This window comes from Peromyscus maniculatus, chromosome 18, assembly GCF_049852395.1.
Source record: "Peromyscus maniculatus bairdii isolate BWxNUB_F1_BW_parent chromosome 18, HU_Pman_BW_mat_3.1, whole genome shotgun sequence".
NCBI classification, from domain to species: Eukaryota; Metazoa; Chordata; class Mammalia; order Rodentia; family Cricetidae; genus Peromyscus; species Peromyscus maniculatus.
Genome location: NC_134869.1, coordinates 20,194,080 through 20,215,133, shown reverse-complemented (window position 1 = coordinate 20,215,133; position 21,054 = coordinate 20,194,080). Strand labels below are relative to the sequence as shown.

At 47.0% G+C, this 21,054-nt stretch overlaps 1 protein-coding gene across 1 annotated transcript in view; it reads left to right on the top strand.

The window, feature by feature from the left end:
• The window catches only part of Plxnc1 (plexin C1), a 154,670-nt gene that overhangs the window by 27,650 nt on the left and 105,966 nt on the right, over positions 1-21,054 (top strand). The window contains exons 3-4 of the mRNA XM_006995728.4: positions 5,488-5,622; positions 9,865-9,965. Coding sequence (XP_006995790.1) covers positions 5,488-5,622; positions 9,865-9,965 — 236 coding nt within the window. The remainder of the gene's footprint in view (positions 1-5,487; positions 5,623-9,864; positions 9,966-21,054) is intronic.

Genomic DNA, 21,054 nt, shown 5'->3' with positions numbered 1-21,054 from the left:
GCGTGTTGTGTGAGTTGGATGAGGTTACTCTTATGCAAAATTCCACCCATTTTGGGCTGGCTGTGACTCACGGTTCCTTCCTGAACTGCTCCTCTGATCCTGTTCTTCTTCCAAAGCTGCCCAGCTAAACTGGGCCAAAGAGGAATGTCCCCCCCCCCCCCCCCCCCGGCTCTAGTCTCTGTGGCTTTTCTTCTCTGTGTGGATCTCCTCAGGCACTCCACAACTGAAAGTCCCTGAGGTCCCCTGGGCCCCTGGTCTGGGTGGGCTGGGAGATGTCAGGAGAAACCTGTGCTCCTCTCTGAGAGATGAGACCGCACAAGTAGATGTCCCAGCCTCTTGGTGTGGTGCATTTGGCACCTTTGGAATAAAAATGAAAACTTCCCGTTGTTTTTCTCTCTGGGGTGTGTAGGTCATTGTTTACATAATCTGGCCAAAAGAAAAGCAGTTTGACCCACTCACCTTTGAAAATTCTTACATTTTAAGTGCATTTATTTATCTGTAGGTTGGTTGATTGATTGATTGAGACAGAATCTCACTGTGTAGTCCTGGTTGGCCTGGAATTCCCGATGTAGACTAGGCTAGTCTCAAACTTCGAAGAGATCTGCCAGCCTCTGCCTCCCTAGTACTGGAATTAATGGTGTGTGTCACCACGCCTGACCTCAGGTCTTTATTTTTGAAGATAATTCATGGACATTATTTAAAACACTAAAGAACCAAGAGAGTACGTAAACAGAGTGAAAACCATCCATGCCCAACTTCCCATTCTAGGCTCCCAGAGCAACCAATGAAAGAAGTTTTGTAGGTAGCTTCCTAACGAGAGCTTGCCTATATCTGCAAGCAAAATGGGATAGCCTTTCCTCTCACCCATTTTTATTGAACACATAACATGTTAAACATACATATGTGTGTAGAAACAGTTGTATTTACATATTTTCTATAACATTTTAACTATATGAACAATAAAAGCGCTTTCTGGTTTTTTTGGTTTTTTTTTTGATGGCCAAAGGGTACTCTACTTTTTACGCTGCTATTTACATAACCCAATTTGTTCTTTACTATTGTTTACATAACCCTATTGTTTACATGATTCCCTATTATTGATATTTAGGTAGTTTTAGACTTTTACTGATAACAGGATGCTACAGTGAACATATGTCAACACACACACACACACACACACACACACACACACACACACACACACACACACAGAGGCTTCAGCGTCCAAGAATACATGCTTCATAATTTTCATGAATAATGTTAGATTGTCTGGCAGAGGGATCTTAATTCCACCACCCCGGACACATGCCTGTTCACACCTAGCATCTACGGTGAGCAGGCCATGCCAAGGAGCTTGTTTAGGAAATTGTTGGTAAGCCCTGGCAAAGCCTATCTGGTAACATTATTTTTTAGGAAAGAAAGGCTTCCCTGCCTTAATTGGGAATGTTGGAGGATGCTGGTGCCTCATCTTCAAGGTGTCAAGTAAACCGATTTGTGTCATACCTCTCCCTGTCTACACCAGCTGCGCTCCAAGAGTAGATGGCCTGAGACCCTGTGAAGGCTGCTTCGAGGCTCCTGACTTACCGAACACTGATGAGTGATGGTGTTTTTTTCTAGATTACTTTATGCCTCTTCTTATTTTAAAGCGAATTCCAGACACTATGACATTTACCCCAATGCATTTCATTATGCCTCTCTGAGAAATTATTATCATGTTCCCAACTGTGACTGCAATGTCATTATCACAGTTAACAAAATTATCCGTAATTCCTTAGGATTATCTACTGAATATAGCTGAAATTTCACAATTGATTAAAAATACACTTAAAATTATTTGGTTCAAATTGGTGTCTGGGGCACATTTGGTTGCCTCTTACCTACAGCACCCCCCCTCCCCATCCATACACACACACACACACACACACACACACACACACACACACACACACACTTTGTTTGCTCCCACTGGCTTACTGGAAAGCCAGGTTCTAGGTCCCACAGTGCCTCCCCTTGAGGATTTTGTTTGCTTCCATGCCATTTAGCTGATTCTATGACTTCTTCCTCGGCTATGTGGACATTAGCATGGAAGATCTGATTTGGTCCAGGTTGAGGGTTAGCGTTGGGAATGTGGTACAGGAAGCCTTCCCGAGGGAGGGATGCGTTTGATGGGATGCCTTCCTGAAGCAGGCCCTAAGCAGCGACCTCCCTTGAGGCTTACTGGAGCATCTTTCTGTCAATCTTTTTGCTTCCTCTCTTTCCTCCTGAACCACCCTTTCCAGAACCAACCACGGCAGCTGTCTAATTTCCGAGCTCAGTCCTAGGGTAGCTTATGAGTTAGTTATGAGTTAGGCAGATCCCGGCAAGACGGCCACTTACGGGCTCAGTGCCTGCCCACCCCCTTGGTTCCGGCCACTCAGCTCTTTTCTTCAGGGCAGCCTTGTTCAGGAGAACATTGTGTGCCGATGGAAGCACTTCACATCTGCACCAGCGTGGCGGCACTAGCTTGTGGGTGGCTACTGAGCACTTGAAATACGGCTAGAACGAGGGAGAAATGGAACTTTCCATTGTATGGAAACAGCCCTGTGTGGTTAGCGGCTACCATCTTGCCAAGCGCGGCTCCAGGGTCATTTTCAAATGAGCCATAGATCTCTCCCACTCCCCCGAGACCTCGCTGCTGCTGTTTTAAAAGGGGATTTTTTAAAAGTCATATTTCATATATTCGGTTACTGAGCCGCTGCCACAGTGGCTGAGTGGTCGGCTGATGAGCTGGACCAAGTCCGCTGGGGACCCAGAAGCAGTACCAGGAGTTAGTAACTCCAGGAAGCTGCTCCCTGTGCCCAGCTGATAGATAAAGAGCTAGTAATGAGACAGCAAATGCCAAGGTGCCTGCCATATTGGTATTTTGGGAGTACTATTCAGTGGATACACGAATGTAGCTTTGTTCAAAAAGAATCTTAGGTGTTATTTTTTTTTTTCAAGACACATACGTCACATGACTAATGTCCACTATGGTAGAAATGTGAGTATTGGGCCTATGAGATGGCTTAGGAGGTAAGAGAGCTTGCTGCTAAGCCTGGCAGCCTGAGTTCAATGCCTGGGACCCACACAATGGAAGGGAAGCGCCATCTCCTGAGTTCAATGCCTGGGACCCACACAATGGAAAGGAAGTGCCATCTCCTACAAGTTGTTCATTGACTTCCATACTCAACATGCCCACACCCTCACCCTGCGTCCTAATACACAGAAAAATGGTTACAATTGTTAAAAACTTTTAATAAACATGTGAGTTAGGTGATATATCTGGATGTCTTCCAACTGACAAGAAAGTTGATGCCATCACTTTTTAGAGTACTGACCTGGGCTGATAAACTGGTAAACGGATGGATGATTAGAACATGGTCCCTACCCACAGGGAACTTGCAGTCTAGCCATAGGTTATTATGCATTGGGTACCGATTACATGTTAAGTATCTCGGGATTCTTACCTACAAAGTTAGGCATTATTAGTCCCGGTTTATAGATGAAGAAGTGGTAGTCTGGGGGGTTAAATAAGGGATTAGTTCAGAGTGGCACAGCCACTCATTAGCAAAGCCAGGTCTAACCCAGGTCCCCATCCCAAGTCTCCAAGATGGCAGTAGTAGCTCATCTGACCTTCTTGCACACGTGGGCCCTACCTCACTGCACCTTGTCACACTTCGGCTCCATGTCCTCCATGGCGGCTTCTCTCCCTGCAGAGTGGAGGCCGGATCTACGCCGACTGAAGAACCCGAGCCCTCTGCTTTATCGAATTATTTCCCTGCCCACCCTTCTCTACCCTGCTCTGCTCACATCGGCCTCCTCTTACTTTAGGGACTCTGCTCTGACTGGGCCTCTTTAAATAAAACACAGCAAAACCCAAACAAACACGTTTCGCGCTGGAGAGATGTCTCAGCAGTTAAGAGTGCTGGCTGCTCTTCCAGAGGACGCGAGTTCAATTCCCAGCACCCACACGGTGGTTCACAACCATCTGTAACTCTAGTCCCAAGGGATCCAGTGTCCATTTCTGGTTTCTGTGAGCACAAGGCACACAGAGGGTACCCAGACATCCATACAGACACATTAAAATGAATATATTAAAACGAAAGACATGTTTCGTCCGCAACCTAGATGACTCTTGTAGGCTTCTGAATCAGTGCTGTTCTGCTTAAAAAACCTACCATGAGCCGGGCGGTGGTGGCGCACGCCTTTAATCCCAGCACTTGGGAGGCAGAGGAAGGCGGATCTCTGTGAGTTCGAGGCCAGCCTGGGCTACCAAGTGAGTTCCAGGAAAGGCGCAAAGCTACACAGAGAAACCCTGCCTCAAAAAAACAAAACAAAACAAACAAAACCTACCAAGAGCCTACATTCTCCTCCACTTTATCTCACTCATCACGTTCAGTTGTATTGGGCAATCATTAAGCCAAGTTTACAGATGAGGCTCCCATCCATCCCCCACCCCCCAATGCAGTGAACCCCTCTTTCCTGAGGGAGGACGTCTTTCCCTGATCTACTCTGCCCCATGGCCCATTGTGTTCACTGCTCTTTCCCTACACCCCAAACAGGATATGGGCGATGGGTAAATGTTTGTTGACTGAAAATGAATGATGCTCAGGTGTCTAATTGCCAAACTACAGAATACTGATTCACACCTGCTTCTATTTTATATGTAAACACGTCCATACTTGTCTATCCCAGTGAACTTGTCAGGGTTCCTTTAAAATATGCACGACTGTGTAGAACCACGAGGAGCCACAGATTAAGCCATGCAAATGTATGTCAAGCAGACAGCGCCTTGGTTTCAAGGTCACTCTTGGCATGATGCTGAGGAAGCTGTTACTTGTGGTTTCCGGTCGAGCCAGGTCTGGTCAGAAATGATGGATACAAGCCTCATTATGTGAGAACACTGCCCCAGAATTGGAGTGTGGCTGTCTGTGAGGTACAGACAGATAACACTGTACTTGGTACTGTCAACCTTGGCGAAGATAGAGTCTTTAGAGGATGATTAAGGAATATATTCTCTCACCCAGTTACACATATACACATATGTATTGTGTATCTATATCTGTATATACATATGTGTATATGTATAAATGAAGCAAGAACTATTACCTATTTAGGCAATTTTATTTTTATTTTTGGTTTTTAAAGACTGGCTTTCTCTGTCTAACGGCGCTGACTGTCCTGGAACTCTTTCTGTAGACCAGGCTGGCCTCGAACTCTCAGAGATCCACCTGCCTCTGACTCTCGAGTGCTGGGATTCAAAGCATGTGCTGCCACTGCCCGGCTAGACAATTTTATGATTGGTTGTATATCCAGTGGTGAGTTTTTCAGAGTTGGGGGGTACTTACAGGTGGTACCTGAGTAGGAAAAGACCTGACTTCAGGGTTAAGCTATGGCTCCTACTATCCTAATATTCGGGATACTGAAGAGAAATGATATTTCTTTTCTTTCTTTTTTTTTAAACAAAAGGTTGTTCTCGGTGAGAATTTGACTTCAAATTGTCCAGAGGTCATCTACGAAATTAAAGAAGAAACACCTGTGTTCTACAAGCTTGTCCCTCATCCCGTGAAGGACATTTACATCTACCTAACAGCTGGGAAAGAGGTAGGCAAGGGTGCCAGTGATTGCTTTCGACTTATGACCAGGACTTATTTCATGGATGTCACTATCTAGTGGCAAAGCTTTTACTTTGAGCCACCAGGTTTAAATACCGCTGCGGGCTTTGAGAAGACCTACAGTAGGTCATGGACCTGGAATGAAAATCCGTACTGACTATCATCAGTAAATAAGCAAGAAATATTACCCATTTAGACAATTTTATTATTGGCTATATTTCCAGTGCCAGATTTCAAGGGGGGGGGGTGCTTGCAAATGGGCACATAATCAGCAAAGTAACTGAATTTACACATTTCTTGTGTGGGCACTGAATGGTTAGATGCATTTATGAGTATGCCCAATGGGACTGGCTTTGGAACTTGGGGTTAATATCAGGTCACCGTCTCATACACATTCATGAACCAGGAAATCTATGTCACTCACCCCCTTCTCTCTCTCTCTCTCTCTCTCTCTCTCTCTCTCTCTCTCTCTCTCTCTTAATTTATCTGGATGTTTTAGTTTTTCTTGTTTCTGCTTACTAAAATAAAAACAATACCTTTTCAACATTTTTCCATCTTTGGGAAAAGGAAACAAATTTTTAAACTGGGTTCTTACGATATATGACTCATTGTTCTTTGTGTGGTCTCCGTATATGCCCTGAGTTGTGTTGCACATACACATGTATGTAGTAAAGAATACTAATGAAATGAAATATGTTAATGCAATTATTACTCAGTTTTTATATGAAAAGTCTAAGAAAAATAAAGTAGTTCTAGAAGATATATATACATATATATGTGCATGTCTGTATATATTTATGTAGATATGTAAATGCACACACATATATAAATTATATATACATATGTATAGACACATATGCATTTATAATGTGTGTATACATATATAATGTATGTATTGATGATATGTCTGTATATACATACATAATGTGTACATACATATATAATATGTCTATGTGGGTCTGTATGTATCTTGAAGAGGGCTAGAACTTAAACTCTGCTCTAATTCTGAAGCCCATGTAAAATGACATCAAATTCCAAACTTGTGAAAGATAGCCCATCCTAGCCTGGTAGTTTTGGCCCATGACCCTTTGAACACACTAAGTTTGAGGAAGGTAAGTGAGGCCTTGATAATTATGTAAAGGATGTCCCAGATGCCCTTCCCCTCCCCCCATTTCTCATTCTGTCTCTTTCAGCCGTTCTCAGGAGGAGAGCAATGACTGTCCTGCATGTGCTTTTTGAGTCACAGGGTAGGGGCGACAGTATCAAGTATTCTTAGAAAGGCCACGTGGCTCTTGGCAGTTTGAAAAGTCGGTTCTAGCCAATGCTCACATTACGGTGGTCACATCTGAACCTCCCACAGCCTGCTTCACCTTACACAGCCTTCTGTGCGGGCTTGCTTTGACATCCAAACCCTCTTTATTATGTCTCTTCCCTGGGATCCCATATTTGAAAGACTTTTGTCTATTCAACAAACTGTGTTTACTAAGTAACCATTCCCAGGCTTTATTTATCAAGGACATCTCAAAGCTGCCAGCCAGAGTACTGACTGTGCTGCTGTGTAGAGCTGATAAAATTCCAACCCCCCAAAGCAAAGATACTGGACGTCTGGCTTAATCTGTGTGTGTTTTTCCATTTTTGCTTTTTGAAATATTGCAGATAGCTCATAAATTCCCATCAGTACCCACGAAGACACTTACAGAACTCCAGACCCCAGTGCTGAAGGCTGAAGACTGCTGTGAAGAGACCTGTAGTTCACAGATCTTTGCTTCCTAGAAAACAAAGACTTCCAACCCCTAGTCACTTAAGCCTGAAGACCTCAGGGACAGTTTTCAAGGGGGTGTCGAAACTTACCGTCTCTATATTCTTCACTTTAGCATTATGGCAAGAGGTTCTTGTTGCTTAGCCAACCATGGGAGAGCACCCTTGTAATGACAGTACTTAGGAGGCCGAGGCAGGAGGATCACAAGTTAAACCTTGGGCTAGATGGTAGGACGCTGCTACCTGACCATAGCTGTGAAGTATGATCACCAGAGATACCAAATGCAAAGGATTTCTTTCCTAGCCCCTAGAAAGATACTAATTTTGAAAAGCTATGAAAAATCTGTAAAATGGCATCAACATGTGAACATTAAACATAATTATAATGCAGATATATGTACTGATGAGAAATAGTTCCATAGTGTGTTAATTAGAGAACAAGTCTAATGTAATATTTTATAGTATCTTATCTTTTACACAGAATTGTGTTTGTGCTTAAATACACTAAGTGGTCATTCCTGAAGAATGTTCTAGGTTGAAGACTGTCAGGAAGAGAGGTCCTATGATCCATTGTTATTTGTGTCTCTACAGAATCATGGGTGCTGGGCCTGTTCAAAGGCTCACACAAGCCCGTGCTAAGGAAGCTTACTGACTCTTTCAGCCTAGGGGGGTTCATGTTTGCTGGACCATGGCACCGTTTTCTCCCATAATAGCAAATAGCTAGTACTCATGACACAAATTATTTAGTATGCTTCAGACTACGCTTGTAATAACCCTATAAAGTTGCTTGTACTGGTGCCGTTTTTACAGACGGTGAAACAAGGTTAGGGAGATTATGTGACACTTAATAAAATCCCTCAGAATTAAAAAGATGTTTTGTGAGCTACAAGGAAATAAATATCCACATTCTGCTTAGTTCTGGCTCAGACTTGTGGTCTGCGTCTACGTCTGTCAGCAGCACAGAGGAGTGTGGAATAAGAGGGCACGGGGATCCCGCACGACGCCAGCCTAGAACTCAAGGGTCCTCCTTGGACTATGCCCTGTTTTTGCCACAAACTCCTTCTAGAACTCTCCATTTCTCTGTTTATACTTCCCAGCATGCACGGCTTCCCGGAATAGTGAGTTCCACGTTTTCTCACTACCTGCTGTGCAGTTGTGCCTTCCGAAAATGTGCCAGGCACCACTCCATGTTTGCCACGGCCCCCCGCTTGCCGCCTGGATCTGCCCAGCACCGCTGACTGATGGATAGGAAAGGCACTCCTCGCCGGGCAGTGGTGGCCCATGCCTTTAATCCCAGCACTCGGGAGGCAGAGCCAGGTGGATCTTTATGAGTTCGAGGCCAGCCTGGGCTACCAAGTGAGCTCCAGGAAAGGCACAAAGAAACCCTGTCTCGCAAAACCAAAAAAAAAAAAGAAAGAAAGAAAGAAAGAAAGAAAGAAAGAAAGAAAGAAAGAAAGAAAGAAAGAAAGAAAGAAAGAAAGAAAGGAAAAGAAAAGGCACTCCTCAGGACAGGGCAAGATTTTAACCCCCCTCTCTGTTTCATTTTTTCTTTTCTTTTCCGTAGTGCTGGGAATCGAACCCAGCACCTTGAGCATGCTAAGCAAGAGCTTGACTATTGACTACACCCTCAGCCCTGTCTCCTCCTGTTTCTTGTATTTGCAACCCCAATGGAATGGGTGTGAGTCATCGAGCCAGGAGCTGAGGTGATGGAGGCACCCTAATGCCACTTCATTTCCGCACCCCTTGCCAAACGCATCCTGATCATTCTGGGACAGAACCACTCCTATTCCCGGATACTCGTTTCCATAACACTACTGGCCATATGGACTGTCCCTGTATGAGAATTGGGAGACCTGGCTCTGTGATCCCTATGGAAATGAATTACCCACAGATCAGAAACTGGACTCTGGTAGGACTCGCCTGAGAAGGCTCTTAATAATACAGTCTCCAAGAACCCACCCCAGATTCGGCAAGAGTCTCAGGCACAGGGCAGTCTGGAAATACAGTTGTCTCTTGGTATCTTCTGGGATCGGTTCCACAAAGCCCTCACGATACCAAAATTTTGCATAAAACCTGTACACATCCTCCCATCTGCATTAAATCATCTTTAGATTAGTTATGCCTGCCTATGATACAGTACGGTGTTACTACTATATAAATCACTCTACTGCGCTGTTTAGGGAAGGAGAGAATGAAATGGCATTGCACAAGTCCAGACAATGTTTTTTCAGATGTTTTTGATCTGCTCTTGGTTGATTTTGTGGGTTCAGGAGCCACTGGGGTGAATAGGGATGACCTTACATACCGCGTCATATCCTAGAACTTGAGACCTCCCATTGGATGCCACCGCGGAGACATTCAGGGCTCAAGTTGATAAATATACTCTCTGTGGCCCATCATCAGATAAGGTGTTGGAGGTGCCCCCCAGGGCTGCTTGGGATTCTGTCTGAACCGATGTCCTCTTTATTTTCAGGTGAGGAGAATTCTGGTGGCAAACTGCAGTAAACGGAAATCCTGTTCGGAGTGCCTAGCAGCGGCAGACCCCCACTGCGGCTGGTGCCTCCCGCTCCAAAGGTATTTCCTGAGTTCTTTCTCACCAACCCGCGTTTTCCAGCAAGCGTCATGCAGTCGAACACTTGTTGCCCCACTTTCATGATCCAGTGCCAGGCCGTGGGGGAGCCGAGCTCTCCAGGACTGGAATATATGGTGGAACGGTAATTCATTCTCAAAGATGGTTCTTACCCTGTCAGTACCATCAAGTCACGTGACCCAGACCACACAGGGCCACCCAGTCTGGGGACAGGAGGGGGCGGGAGTGTGACAGGAGAAGGGAGGGGCTAGCGTAGGTGGATTTGCTTTTTCCTTCCTACCCAAGTTCACCAAGACTTCAGAGGGAGCCAAAAGGTTCTCCCTTAGAGCAGATAAAAGAACAGGAATGTTTGAAAATTTTCAAATGAATCCTCATCATGCCATGTATTCTGCTCGCTCTGTGGAAGCCTTATTATTGATGGCATTGTCTCCTCGCATGCCATATAGCCGGGGGCCTGATGTACAATCTCAGTCTCCAGGCAGAATCTGCCCAGCCTGGTCTTGAATTACGACGTACACGACCCATCTAGGCTCAGGGGCGACTTGTAGCGGCTTCCTCTCCATGGCAGTTCTTAGCATCGCTGGGACCAGCCTGGTTGGATTCGCTGTTGCCATGGTAACCCAGTACTCCAGCTCTCGCTATAGAAGCAAGGAGGAAAGCGCCTTCGCTGCAGCTCAGGCAGGAATGAGAGAGGGGGGGAAAAAAAACCAAGCCACATAACAGTGGTTGTCAGATTGGTGTTTTCAGTTTTTAAATGTGGACACAGATTTAAAACAAAACAGAACAGAACAACAGTAGAGCAGGTAGAGAGAGGCTGAAGGCAGAGCAAAGGGGCAGTTGGGGGAGAAAGGCGAACAGAGAAGTGAATTAAAAAGCTAGTGTGGGGGAGCGGGAGGTATGAATGGAGAGAGGTGGTTATGATGTTAGGGAGAGGCTCGGGAAACAAACTAAAAATATGGAGACGGAATGAACTAAGAGTTGGTGGAGGAAGCCACAGTCCAAGCTGCTGCAAGATGAGCGACTGCCCTCCTCCTCCTCCTCTGCCGCCTCCTCCACCACCGCCACTGCACCTCCTTGTGGGGCTCTCTCCCTTGGAGTCCCCGGCAAACAAAAGAGGCAGGGTCAAGAAAATTCTCATGAATAATTGTAATTGGGTAGGAGCCTTCTCTAAGAAATTAACTGATCACAGCCAGCATCGTATGGCGGCTGTCGCCTTTGAGATCCTTTCCATTTATGCAGCAGCTTTTCTGTGTGTCTGTGGAGAGCTCCAGGCAGGAGCTTATTCATGGGTGGTTGGTGACAGGGGTGGCGATTAAAAGCAGCATGTAGGTAGTGTCTAGTTGTTCAACAGGCTTGGGTCAGGAGTTGATGGGAGATGCCCAAGCTGGAAATAGGATTTTAGAGTCGGTGGTGTTTTGATGGTTCTTACAGAAGCCTTCAGATCAGATCAGGGAGGGAAGGCTAACTGAAAAGAGATGTTCAAGAGCTGAGCGCTGACGTGCTGGGATGCTTAGGGTCAGAGAGGAACAAAATTGGGGGAAAAACAATGAAGTAACAGAATAGGAGAGAAGCACTTAAGGGAGGAGGGTGTTGCTGGGCAAGGAAAAGGAAAAGAGAACAGGGTACCATGCTGGCTCCTGCTATGGAGGTCAAAGGGAAATGGACCCAGTGGACTTAGCACATGACGATCAGCGGCAACTGTGACAGAGGCCTGTGCTTGGAGGGGAGCTAGCCCTGCAAAGGACAATGAGCAGTGAGCAGGGGCGACTCCTCAGGAGGGATGGAGCAGGTTCTGGAGTGGCAAGTAGAGTCCAGAGAGTTTAGGGGTCTAAAAATTATTTTTTTATTGGAGTGGGGTGGTGCACTTTCCACAGCATGCGTGTAAAGGTCAGAGGCAGCCCGTGGAAACTGGTTCTCTTCTTCTTCGACCCTATGGGTCTCAGGGGCCGAACTCAGGCCATCAAGTTTAGCAGGTCAAGGCACCTGCTCAGCCATCTCCCCAGTTCAAGTTTTGGGTTTTTTTTAAAGATGCATAAAATAGCGACGTCTGGGGCTGGAGAGACGGGGGCTCAGCCCGTCTTCTGTAAGGGGCTTGCTGTGAAAGCGGTAGGGGTCTGAGATCGGATCTCCAGCACCTATATAAATAGCCAGCTCTGCTAGATGTGTCTGTAATCTTAGTGCTGGGAAAGCAGTGGAGACGACAGGATCCCTGGAAGTCCATTGGTCACATCGTCTAGCCAAATGGGTGAGCTCTAAGTTCAAGGAGAGACCACACACACACACACACACACACACACACACACACACACACACACCCTTAAGCAAGCAAGCAAGCGTGTGCACTCACACAGAGACACAGACACACACAGACACACACACACACACACCCCACACCACACCAGTGCTTTTCTGTGTTGTTGAGAAAATTCCAATAGAAAGGAAGAGATAGAGAGCTGTGATGTGCTGTCTTTCATCAGATGGCAGAAACTGTGACCTAAGACATCAGTGGGGAAGGGAGCCTCAGGCCAGGCTGGGAAGGAAACAGCCTAGCCTGGACCCCAGAGCTGGTAGGGGCAGAAGGAAGGATGCTCAGGGTCTGTTCATACCGCTCTGTACATCCATCCTCCATGACCTCAGACCAGTAGAAGCAAGGTGTTGGGATGAGCCTGTGGAGATGGAGCCCGGGAGGTTTGGGAAGAAGGAGAGCAGGACATACCCAGGAGCCCAGTTAAGGAACAAAGAAAATGGAGTTTGGTTGCCTGGCAATCTTGGGGTCCCACCTGAGGCTGGTGATCGTGCCTTTGAAACAGAAGCGTGGTTTTGCTTTGTTCAAGCCTAGTCTGGCTCCGGAGCTGTCGTTGGAGGGCAGGGTAGAGTTCCGTTGAGCCAGGGTTCACAAAGGGTGGGCCCATGGGATGACAGGTGACAGGGCCACTGTAGACGCCGATGTGTAATAATGAGCAACTCCTGTGTGGAGGAGAGAAGCGGGGACACCCTGTGGGTAAGAGACGTGAGAGGGTGGTGAGACCCATGCACTGGACCTTTCCATTGGAGAACGGGGAAAGAGTACTGGCTGGACTGTGTGCGGCTTCAAGTTGAGGTGACAGAGATGTGGAGTTACTGGATATAATAGGGTCCACAGGATTGTTACACCATGGAGATGGAGATGGAGAACAAGGTTACTGTGTGGTTAATATATTGTGCACCCCAATAAACTTATCTGGGGGTCAGAGAACAGAGCAGCCACAATATTAAACATAGAGGTTAGGCAGTGGTAGCACACGCCTTTAATCCTAGCATTCCGGAGGCAGAGATCCATCTGGATCTCTGTGAGTTCAAAGCCACACTGGAAACAGCCAGCCATGGTGCCACATGCCTTTAATCCCAGGAAGTGATGACAGGAAGCAGAAAGGTGTGTAAGGCGTGAGGACCAGGAACTAGAGCTCGCTAAGCTTTTAGGCTTTTGAGCAGCAGCTCAGCTGAGATTCATTTTGAATGAGGACTCAGAGGCTTCCAGTCTGAGGAAACAGGATCAGCTGAGGACTTGGCGAGATGAGGTTAGCTGTGGCTTGTTCTGCTTCTCTGATCTTCCAGCATTGGCCCCAGTACCTGGCCCTGGGTTTGTTTTTATTAATAAGACCTTTTAACAATTCATGCTACATTACTGAGCAAAGAACAGTCCGGGACCTGAGGTGGTCACCAGACTATTAGATGGATTGGCCATCTGTGTGGTAGTCTCGGCCACTAAGAACAAGGATGGGCCCCACGATGAAGAGTGAGGGAGGAGATAGTCAAGAAATGAAGGAAAGTAGTTCTACTGTGGGTGAGGGCGGACGCAGTGGGTGATTGGGTGAGGAGGGGTCAAGGATGGTATCTGTGGATCACATGAGCCTCAACTCTGGGAGGAGGTCAGAAGGAGGATCCTGCCGAAGAGGCAGTTTGGCCCAGGTGGACCACCTACGGTAGGTTGAAAGGAAGCCGCCAGCCCTTTAGGGGGACCTGGGGAAGCTATATACCCAGGGAGAACAGTACAGGGCTGTTGGGGAACTGGGTGAGGATCTCGGGTCTTAACAGCTAGATGTGAGGTCTCCTTCCTGTTTCCCCTGCTGCTTCTCTGGCTCCCTCACCCCTGCTGAGCACTTTCCAATAGGAAGGACCCTTTAAAAAAATCTCCACCAGGTGGTGTCCCCCAGATGACTTGCCTCTAGCGGCTGGCCTTCCTCCGGCTCAGCCAGATCCCCTATTGTAGACAAGGCGTTCTGTGATCTGCAGCTCCGACCTCTCTCGGGTCACACTCTCTCCTTGGTCACCTCAGCCTCATTGATTGTCTTTCTGACTCAAGAACTTTCCGATAGTGTCCCTGCCAGGGGCCATTGCCCGAACTTAGGAATCCTGTCTCCATTTTAGCACACTCTCGCCCACATTAGCTCACTCTTTGCTGTCTGGTCCTAGAAGATAATATCTATTTCTACTTGGGGACCTAGCATCAGATAACCACCCGCTACTTACAATCAGATTACTGTTTGTTTTTTTTTTTTTAATTCATGGGCCATGACTGTACCTTTATTCCTCTACCTCTCCCTTCATGCTGTTGTCTACAGTGTACTCCAAAAATGCATTAAGTGAGTGAGGTAAGATAGTGACTGGCAGGCGGTACCCGTGGCTCTATGTATCAGCAGACGTTCTGGACTCATGGTTGACGGCCCCTCACAGCCACACCACCTCACTTGGTTCCCAGCTGGCTCGGTCCTGGCCTAAGATAAAATGAAGCTAAGCCTCAGATCTGTGACTCATGTTGAGCTCTCAGTACCATTCAAAATTAGGAATTCTAAAGGGGATGTTTTTGTATGATGGTGGCGCATCCCACTGTGTTTATTTTAAATGTCACAGATTTATTTAGAAAAATAATTTCTTTTCTGTGTTGAGAAGGTTGAACTTTCTTGTAGACATGTCTAGAAAGTGGATTTGGGCAGGGAGGGGAGCTGAGAAAGTGATCTTAGTTTCCCTTTGATTTGATGTTAAGAATAGACACCCAGGATAAGCAGATAAAAAAAAAAACCAATTGAGTAAACAATGAGGTCTAGAAAGTCTAGTATTTTATTGTGGGAACCTCAAATTCAACCTGTGCTGCATTTGTGTGTGTGGGTAGAAAGGGGACTTTTTTTTCCAGGCTGAATATCTTGGGGTTGGAAGCAGTTTCTCAGCTTCTCCCATATTGCAAAGCACAGCACATGTGTTCAGTTCTGGATTTCCACAAAACTGGCAGTCCTGAACCAATGAGCCGGTGGGGTTCCAAAAGTTCATTTGCAAGTTTGTTTGGCTCAATGGGTGCATTTCCCCATAACAACAATGTCACAAATTGAGGATGGATTCCCAAGGCAGCCCGCAATATTCAATTTCTCTAGTTTCAACAAATATTTGTTGAAAACCTACCAAGAGCCCGATGTGGGAAGGGAGCTGGTTGGCTGCTGCTGAGGAAAACCAGACGCCATTCTTGGCTTTAAGGGACTTATATTCGAGGTAGGAGGGCAAACATGTCAGTGGACAGTGTTCAGTCATTCAATCACACATCTGATCATCAACCTTTATGGAGCACCCACATGTTCTAAACCTGAAGTTCCATCTGGAGACACAGTTGTTTCGGAATGGTGGTTACAGTCTAATGATAGATAGAGGTCAGTCTATTTCGAGTTTCCGGTTCAGTAATACCACCTACTGAGCAACTGCCCAATTCTTAGTGGCCTAAAGTGTTTGTTTACATTTATTTTTTTCTCACTCACGGATCCACGTGTCGGCCCTAGGGAGGAGCAGGAGGTCTGCTATAGGTGAAACTCAGGTCTCTTTCACATGTCCCTCCTTGAGTACCTACTCTCATTGAGTCAGAGAGCAGATGTTGAAGACACCAAGATCAGTTACATTATATACACAAAGCCTCTGCTCACGTTTTCCTGACGTTCCATTGCTAAAAAGGAAGCTCCACAGCCCAGCCCAACATCAGTAGGGTAGGGAAATATACTATCTTATTCCGTCTAGTCGGATATGTTATAAGATGGCATGCCAAAGGGCAATGTGGATGAGTAATTGTGGTACAGGAAGGCGTGGGGACTTGGGAACGTGAATCTAATCTCTCGGGTAGTAAAGGAGATGAATGAAATAGAGTGTGATATGGATGGGCATAGAAGACTTACAGATTTCATGGAGACACATAAAGAGCATCTAACTCAAATGTAAATGGTTGGGGGAAGCTTCGTGAGGAAGCATGGGCGGATATCAGCAGGGGAGACTGACTGAGGGTGCAGGCTGATAAAGAATACGGTGAGGTGAGTTCCTGGCCTGGAGGTGAGTGTGGATGAGTCCTGGCATAGCAGGAGAGTGGTGGGTGATAAGGAGACCTGGTCAACGGGGCAGATGAAGGAAGGTCTCTTAAGTTGTGTTGAAGAACTTGCATTTTGGTCGAAGGATATTGAGGGATCACTGCCCAGCTTACATCTGGAGAATGAGCAGCTGACCGCAAATTTGGAGCGAGATGGAGGCATTGCAGGTGATTGTAGGAACTGGGGCTGGGTTAGCGTGATTGTGGGAAGAAGTGGGTAGGTGTCAGAGTTTGAGAACTATTTGGAAGCGAGCACTGACGGGCCCTGGTGATTAATTGAATTCCCCCTCGAGCAAGGCACACTAAAAATAGGGCCATAAAATGAAAAATAAAAGATCAAGGTGGCCACCATTTCTGGAAGATGTATTCTTTCTCCCTTGACCCAACACCTCACAAAGGAAAGGACTGATGCCCAAATAAGCTAGATTTTTCCTGTGGCCCAGGTACTGGGTGGGTACAAGACAGGAGGCCAAAGGAGAGAATCCAGGTCAGATGGGGAAGGACCTCTGAGAGATGCCCAAGGGGATGCGTTCTAACTCTTTTACCAGCAATAGGGTAAAGGAGGTTACAGGGGAGGTAAGTTGAGGTTGCAGGGGAGTGTATGCAGACATCTGGCTTGGGGGGACCAGACCGAGGTGCCCTTTACTGAGCAGGGTATTGGGGGGGGGGTTCTGCTTGGAGTAAGCAGTGTTGAGTTCCATACTAGCCCACTGAATGGCACAGCAGACTTGCATAAAACGGGATCCGGGCTTCTGTGTGGCTAACCTGCATGTTTCTTCTCTATGCCAAAGCAGGGTGATGGTAGTACCCATCTCGGGGGCTGCTGAGAGGGTTCATTCAGGTACTATCCACGAAAATGAAGGCAGATCTGGCTCCTGGGGAAGTGCTGGGGTGGTGTGAGCTATATGGGGAAGCCAAGGAGGGACCAGGATTGCCCTCAGCTGTAGAGGGAAGGAAGTCTGAAATTGGGCCTGGAAGCGTGGAGAGATTTTCACCAAGGGCAGATGGGGTAGGAGGCATTTCATGCCAAAAAAGCAGCTCAGCCTGAGATCTGTTTAGGGAGTGGCAGGTTGGATTTTGTCTCTAGGACACTGGCTAGGAAGGAAGGAAGGATTGGAAGGGATAAGAGAGTTGGGTGGGATCAGAAAGTAAAGACTCTGAGTTTAGATTTAATTAGTATGTGCTGGGAGCTCATTAAAGGGACTGTGTCTTTAAAAGATTTATGTCTTGCAAAGATTATCATGTTGGCAGTGTAGAAGGTGAATTGCATCAAGTCAGGCATCGGCTGGCCCTCCCTCCCCCTCCTCATGTATTTTGTAAGGTGAGTTTATCTTGTGTCTCTTCCTGGGTCATCTGCTTGGTGGCTGTCTCTTGGGCCAAGTCACACCACGGAACCTGGGCTGGGTCCTCCTCAGAAAACGGGCCATGCAGGAACAGCCATTCACGGTAGTTCCTTAACGCTCCCCATGCACAGGATAGAGATAGAGCCCCCAACGTGCTAATTACAGGGTATCTGGGTGCCCCCTTGATTATTTGTATAAATTTAACCTCCCCCTGTATTCTGCTGCCGGTTTTTCCCCCACAGTGACAGTTGGAAGACCTTCAGGCAACCCCTAGGAGCGGTTTTGAAATCTTCAGGCACTGTTGGGCTGTACTGCATGTGGGACTCTGAAACGGATCATTTCTCAGCTCAGTCTAACAGCAAGCCCCTCAGGGTCTGGCTTGTGTCTGACCACTGCAGGCCTGGCAGGAGGCACCTAGACACAGGAGAGAACTGAAGATTTGTAAAGAGCAGACTGGGAGCAATTCCTAGTGCCTCCCTTGCTCTCCTGTCTCAAGGCCTCTCCTCTACCTAAGAGGCACTTCTTCATGAACTCTGGGCCAACTGTTAGCCCTATGGGAACCCTGCTCATCAGGGTACCATTGTTCTAAAACTTGGCAGTGACAATCCATGGTGTACAGTACATGTGGCCATGTTCTTCTGGAGACACCATGGATGATGCTTGCTAACTCCAGAGTGAGCTGACTCAGAGAGCCTGCCTTAAACACAAACCTCCAGGAGACTCCACCCTGTGACTGCTTGTCCTTCTTGGCACCCTAAGGAGTCAGGGACCAGTACTATTACTTTATAGAGGGGAAGATAGGCAGGGGTTGTCCTCGATCTCCAGCTACTGATGTAAGGAGTGCTTGGTGGCTTCGAGAGCCTGAAATGTTTACACTGTGGTATTGGTGAAATTATTAAGGCCACTCCACATAGTTAAAAGGATATTTATTTAATGGCGTAACTTACAAGTTAAAGGATAGGTAGGTCGCGGGGTCTGGGGAAGGTGTATCACAATCCAGCAGTGTTCTCTGGAGCTCTGCTCAGTCCACCTCCACCATTCAGCATCCCGGCACAGAGAGATCGCTGGCCCGTCCAGATCTTGGGTTTCCAGGTGCCTGCCCTGGCCCCGCATCGTAGGCATGACAGTTGCCAGAGTCTCAATAGGGGTTGGAACTTCCAGATCAAAGCTGGAATGGTTACCCACTACACTGTGGCTCTGGAAGTGAGGACTCTGAAGTGGGGTTTCCCTGGTTGTACTATGGGTAGAACTCCTCCTTGAGGTTGTAGAAACACCCATGTCCTTCCCTTTCCCAGCTTCTCAAGGCAGCTCACATTTCTTGTCAGCCTTTCCTCCCAGCACATTCAAAGCCAACAGTGCATCATCTCCAGACTCCACTGGTCCTGAATTCCTATCTTTGATCCTTGTGCTAACATCGAGATAACTGCAAAGCCACCCTACCTTAAGATCCTTAACTAGTCCACATTTGCAAAGTGTTCGCCATGATAGTGACATAGTGTTATGGGTCCTGTGGATTAGGGTGTAGACATCTTTAGAGGCCATTCTTCACCAGCGTCAGATTATACAAAGCTGGGTTTATCTCCAACTCCCAAGCTGTTCCATTGTCTACACTGTAGGAAAGAGGCAGAAGGAAGGACATGGTGCCCCTCGGAGAGGGCCAAGCTGGAACAAGTACCCACATGGACATTTCGTAATAACCTGTGGACTGAGAAAGGGAACAGAACTCAGGGTCCCCTCCAGTTTCAGAAACTACTCTGCACTTTCACCAGGAAATATTGAACACCTACTATGTGTCAGATGTTCTCAGGACTCCTCCCAGTAAGTTGCACAGATTTTCATTTTCGTGCAAGTCCTCTGAGTAAGGGATTTTAGCTACCATAACAAAAGTCACCACAAATGTGGCAGCTTAAAACAGCACAAATGTGTCTGTTGTACTTCCAGAAGACCGAAGTCTGGAATCAAGGTGTCAGTAGGGCTAGGTTCTAGTGCAAGATCTGCCCCTCATGTGTCCCAGCTTCTGATGGCTCCTGGTGATCCTTGGCTCATGGTAGACTAGCTGTCTTGGGTCTTACACACACTCTTTCCCTATATACGTCCAAATCTTCCTCTCCTTTCTCCTAGCAAGATGCCAGTCACTGCAAACTCTACACCGAGGATAACCTCATCTTGAGCTCCTTAACTGATTACCCCTTCCGAGATTATTTCCATGGAGGATGGCATTCTGAGGTTATGGGTGGGCGTGTCATTGGGGAGGAGACGGAGGTCTCAACATCAGCAAGGAAATAACATAGGAGAAAGTGAGCAAGACTAAATCAGATTGAGGAAGGGAGAGAAGGTCAAGGTTAGCAGTTTTCACCTGGGTCCTGGAAGGCCTTTCTGGGATGGAAGAGGACGTTCCACTTTCCATGTCTCTATAAGTATTTAGCAGGATGGCCAGGAAGACACTTGGAGACAGAAGACCATTAAATATCTCCTTTCCTTCCGCCTTCCTTTCCAGTTCTTTCCTTCTGCCTTCCTTTCCAGTTGAAGACGTGTCCTCATGCAGATTTCAGGCTGACGCCTGTACAGTCACACTTCTTTACGGGCCAGTGCCACTGTAATGACAGTGATAATGATAATAATGGGACTTGGGGGAGGCCCGTCCTCCTCCTGTGAGGACCCCATTGTGCCGACTAATTGTATAGAAACAAGTAGGACAAGTGTCTGTGGGTGGAAGCAGTGGGGAACAGAGAGGAATATGCCGTTCTGGCCACGGGGCATTCCTGAATGACCCTGGCACAGTCTGAACCTGTGCATCTGGGTTATCACGAATGCTGGGGAGGGGCTCGGGAGACCTTCCCACGCTAGTATGGTGTCTGGGGCCATGCTGAGTCCCCTGGCTTCTTTATCCCCCTTTCTAGCTTCTGGAAGAGCTATGGACTAAGCCTGCTTACTACCGAAGCAGAAGGTCAAGAGGCACTAAGTGTTGAGAGTCACGGCTCCACTGTTGGCCTCTTAGGTGGGTGGCCGTGGTTATGCTCACATTGCTCAGAAGCCAGCTTGGTTTGTTTAGTGGAAGTGGGCAACTGAGGACCTCAGGCCTCAGCATCCCGACTCCAGTATTTATCCTCACCATCTCTTTAAGTGATGCTCTGACTTCCAACAAACCCCATTAAGAGCACCCCTTCTAGTAAATGCATGTTTTAATGGAATGCAGGTTTGTTTGTTGTTGTTTTTAAATGACCTTATCTGAGGCAGCATGTACTTTCATAAGCATGTATTGATTGGCTTTGAAAAATTTCTCAAATGTTTTCACTTGTCTCTGTGACCTCATGCTTGTCCTGTTCCGAGCAACTCCTCCACGTCTAAGCACCGTGT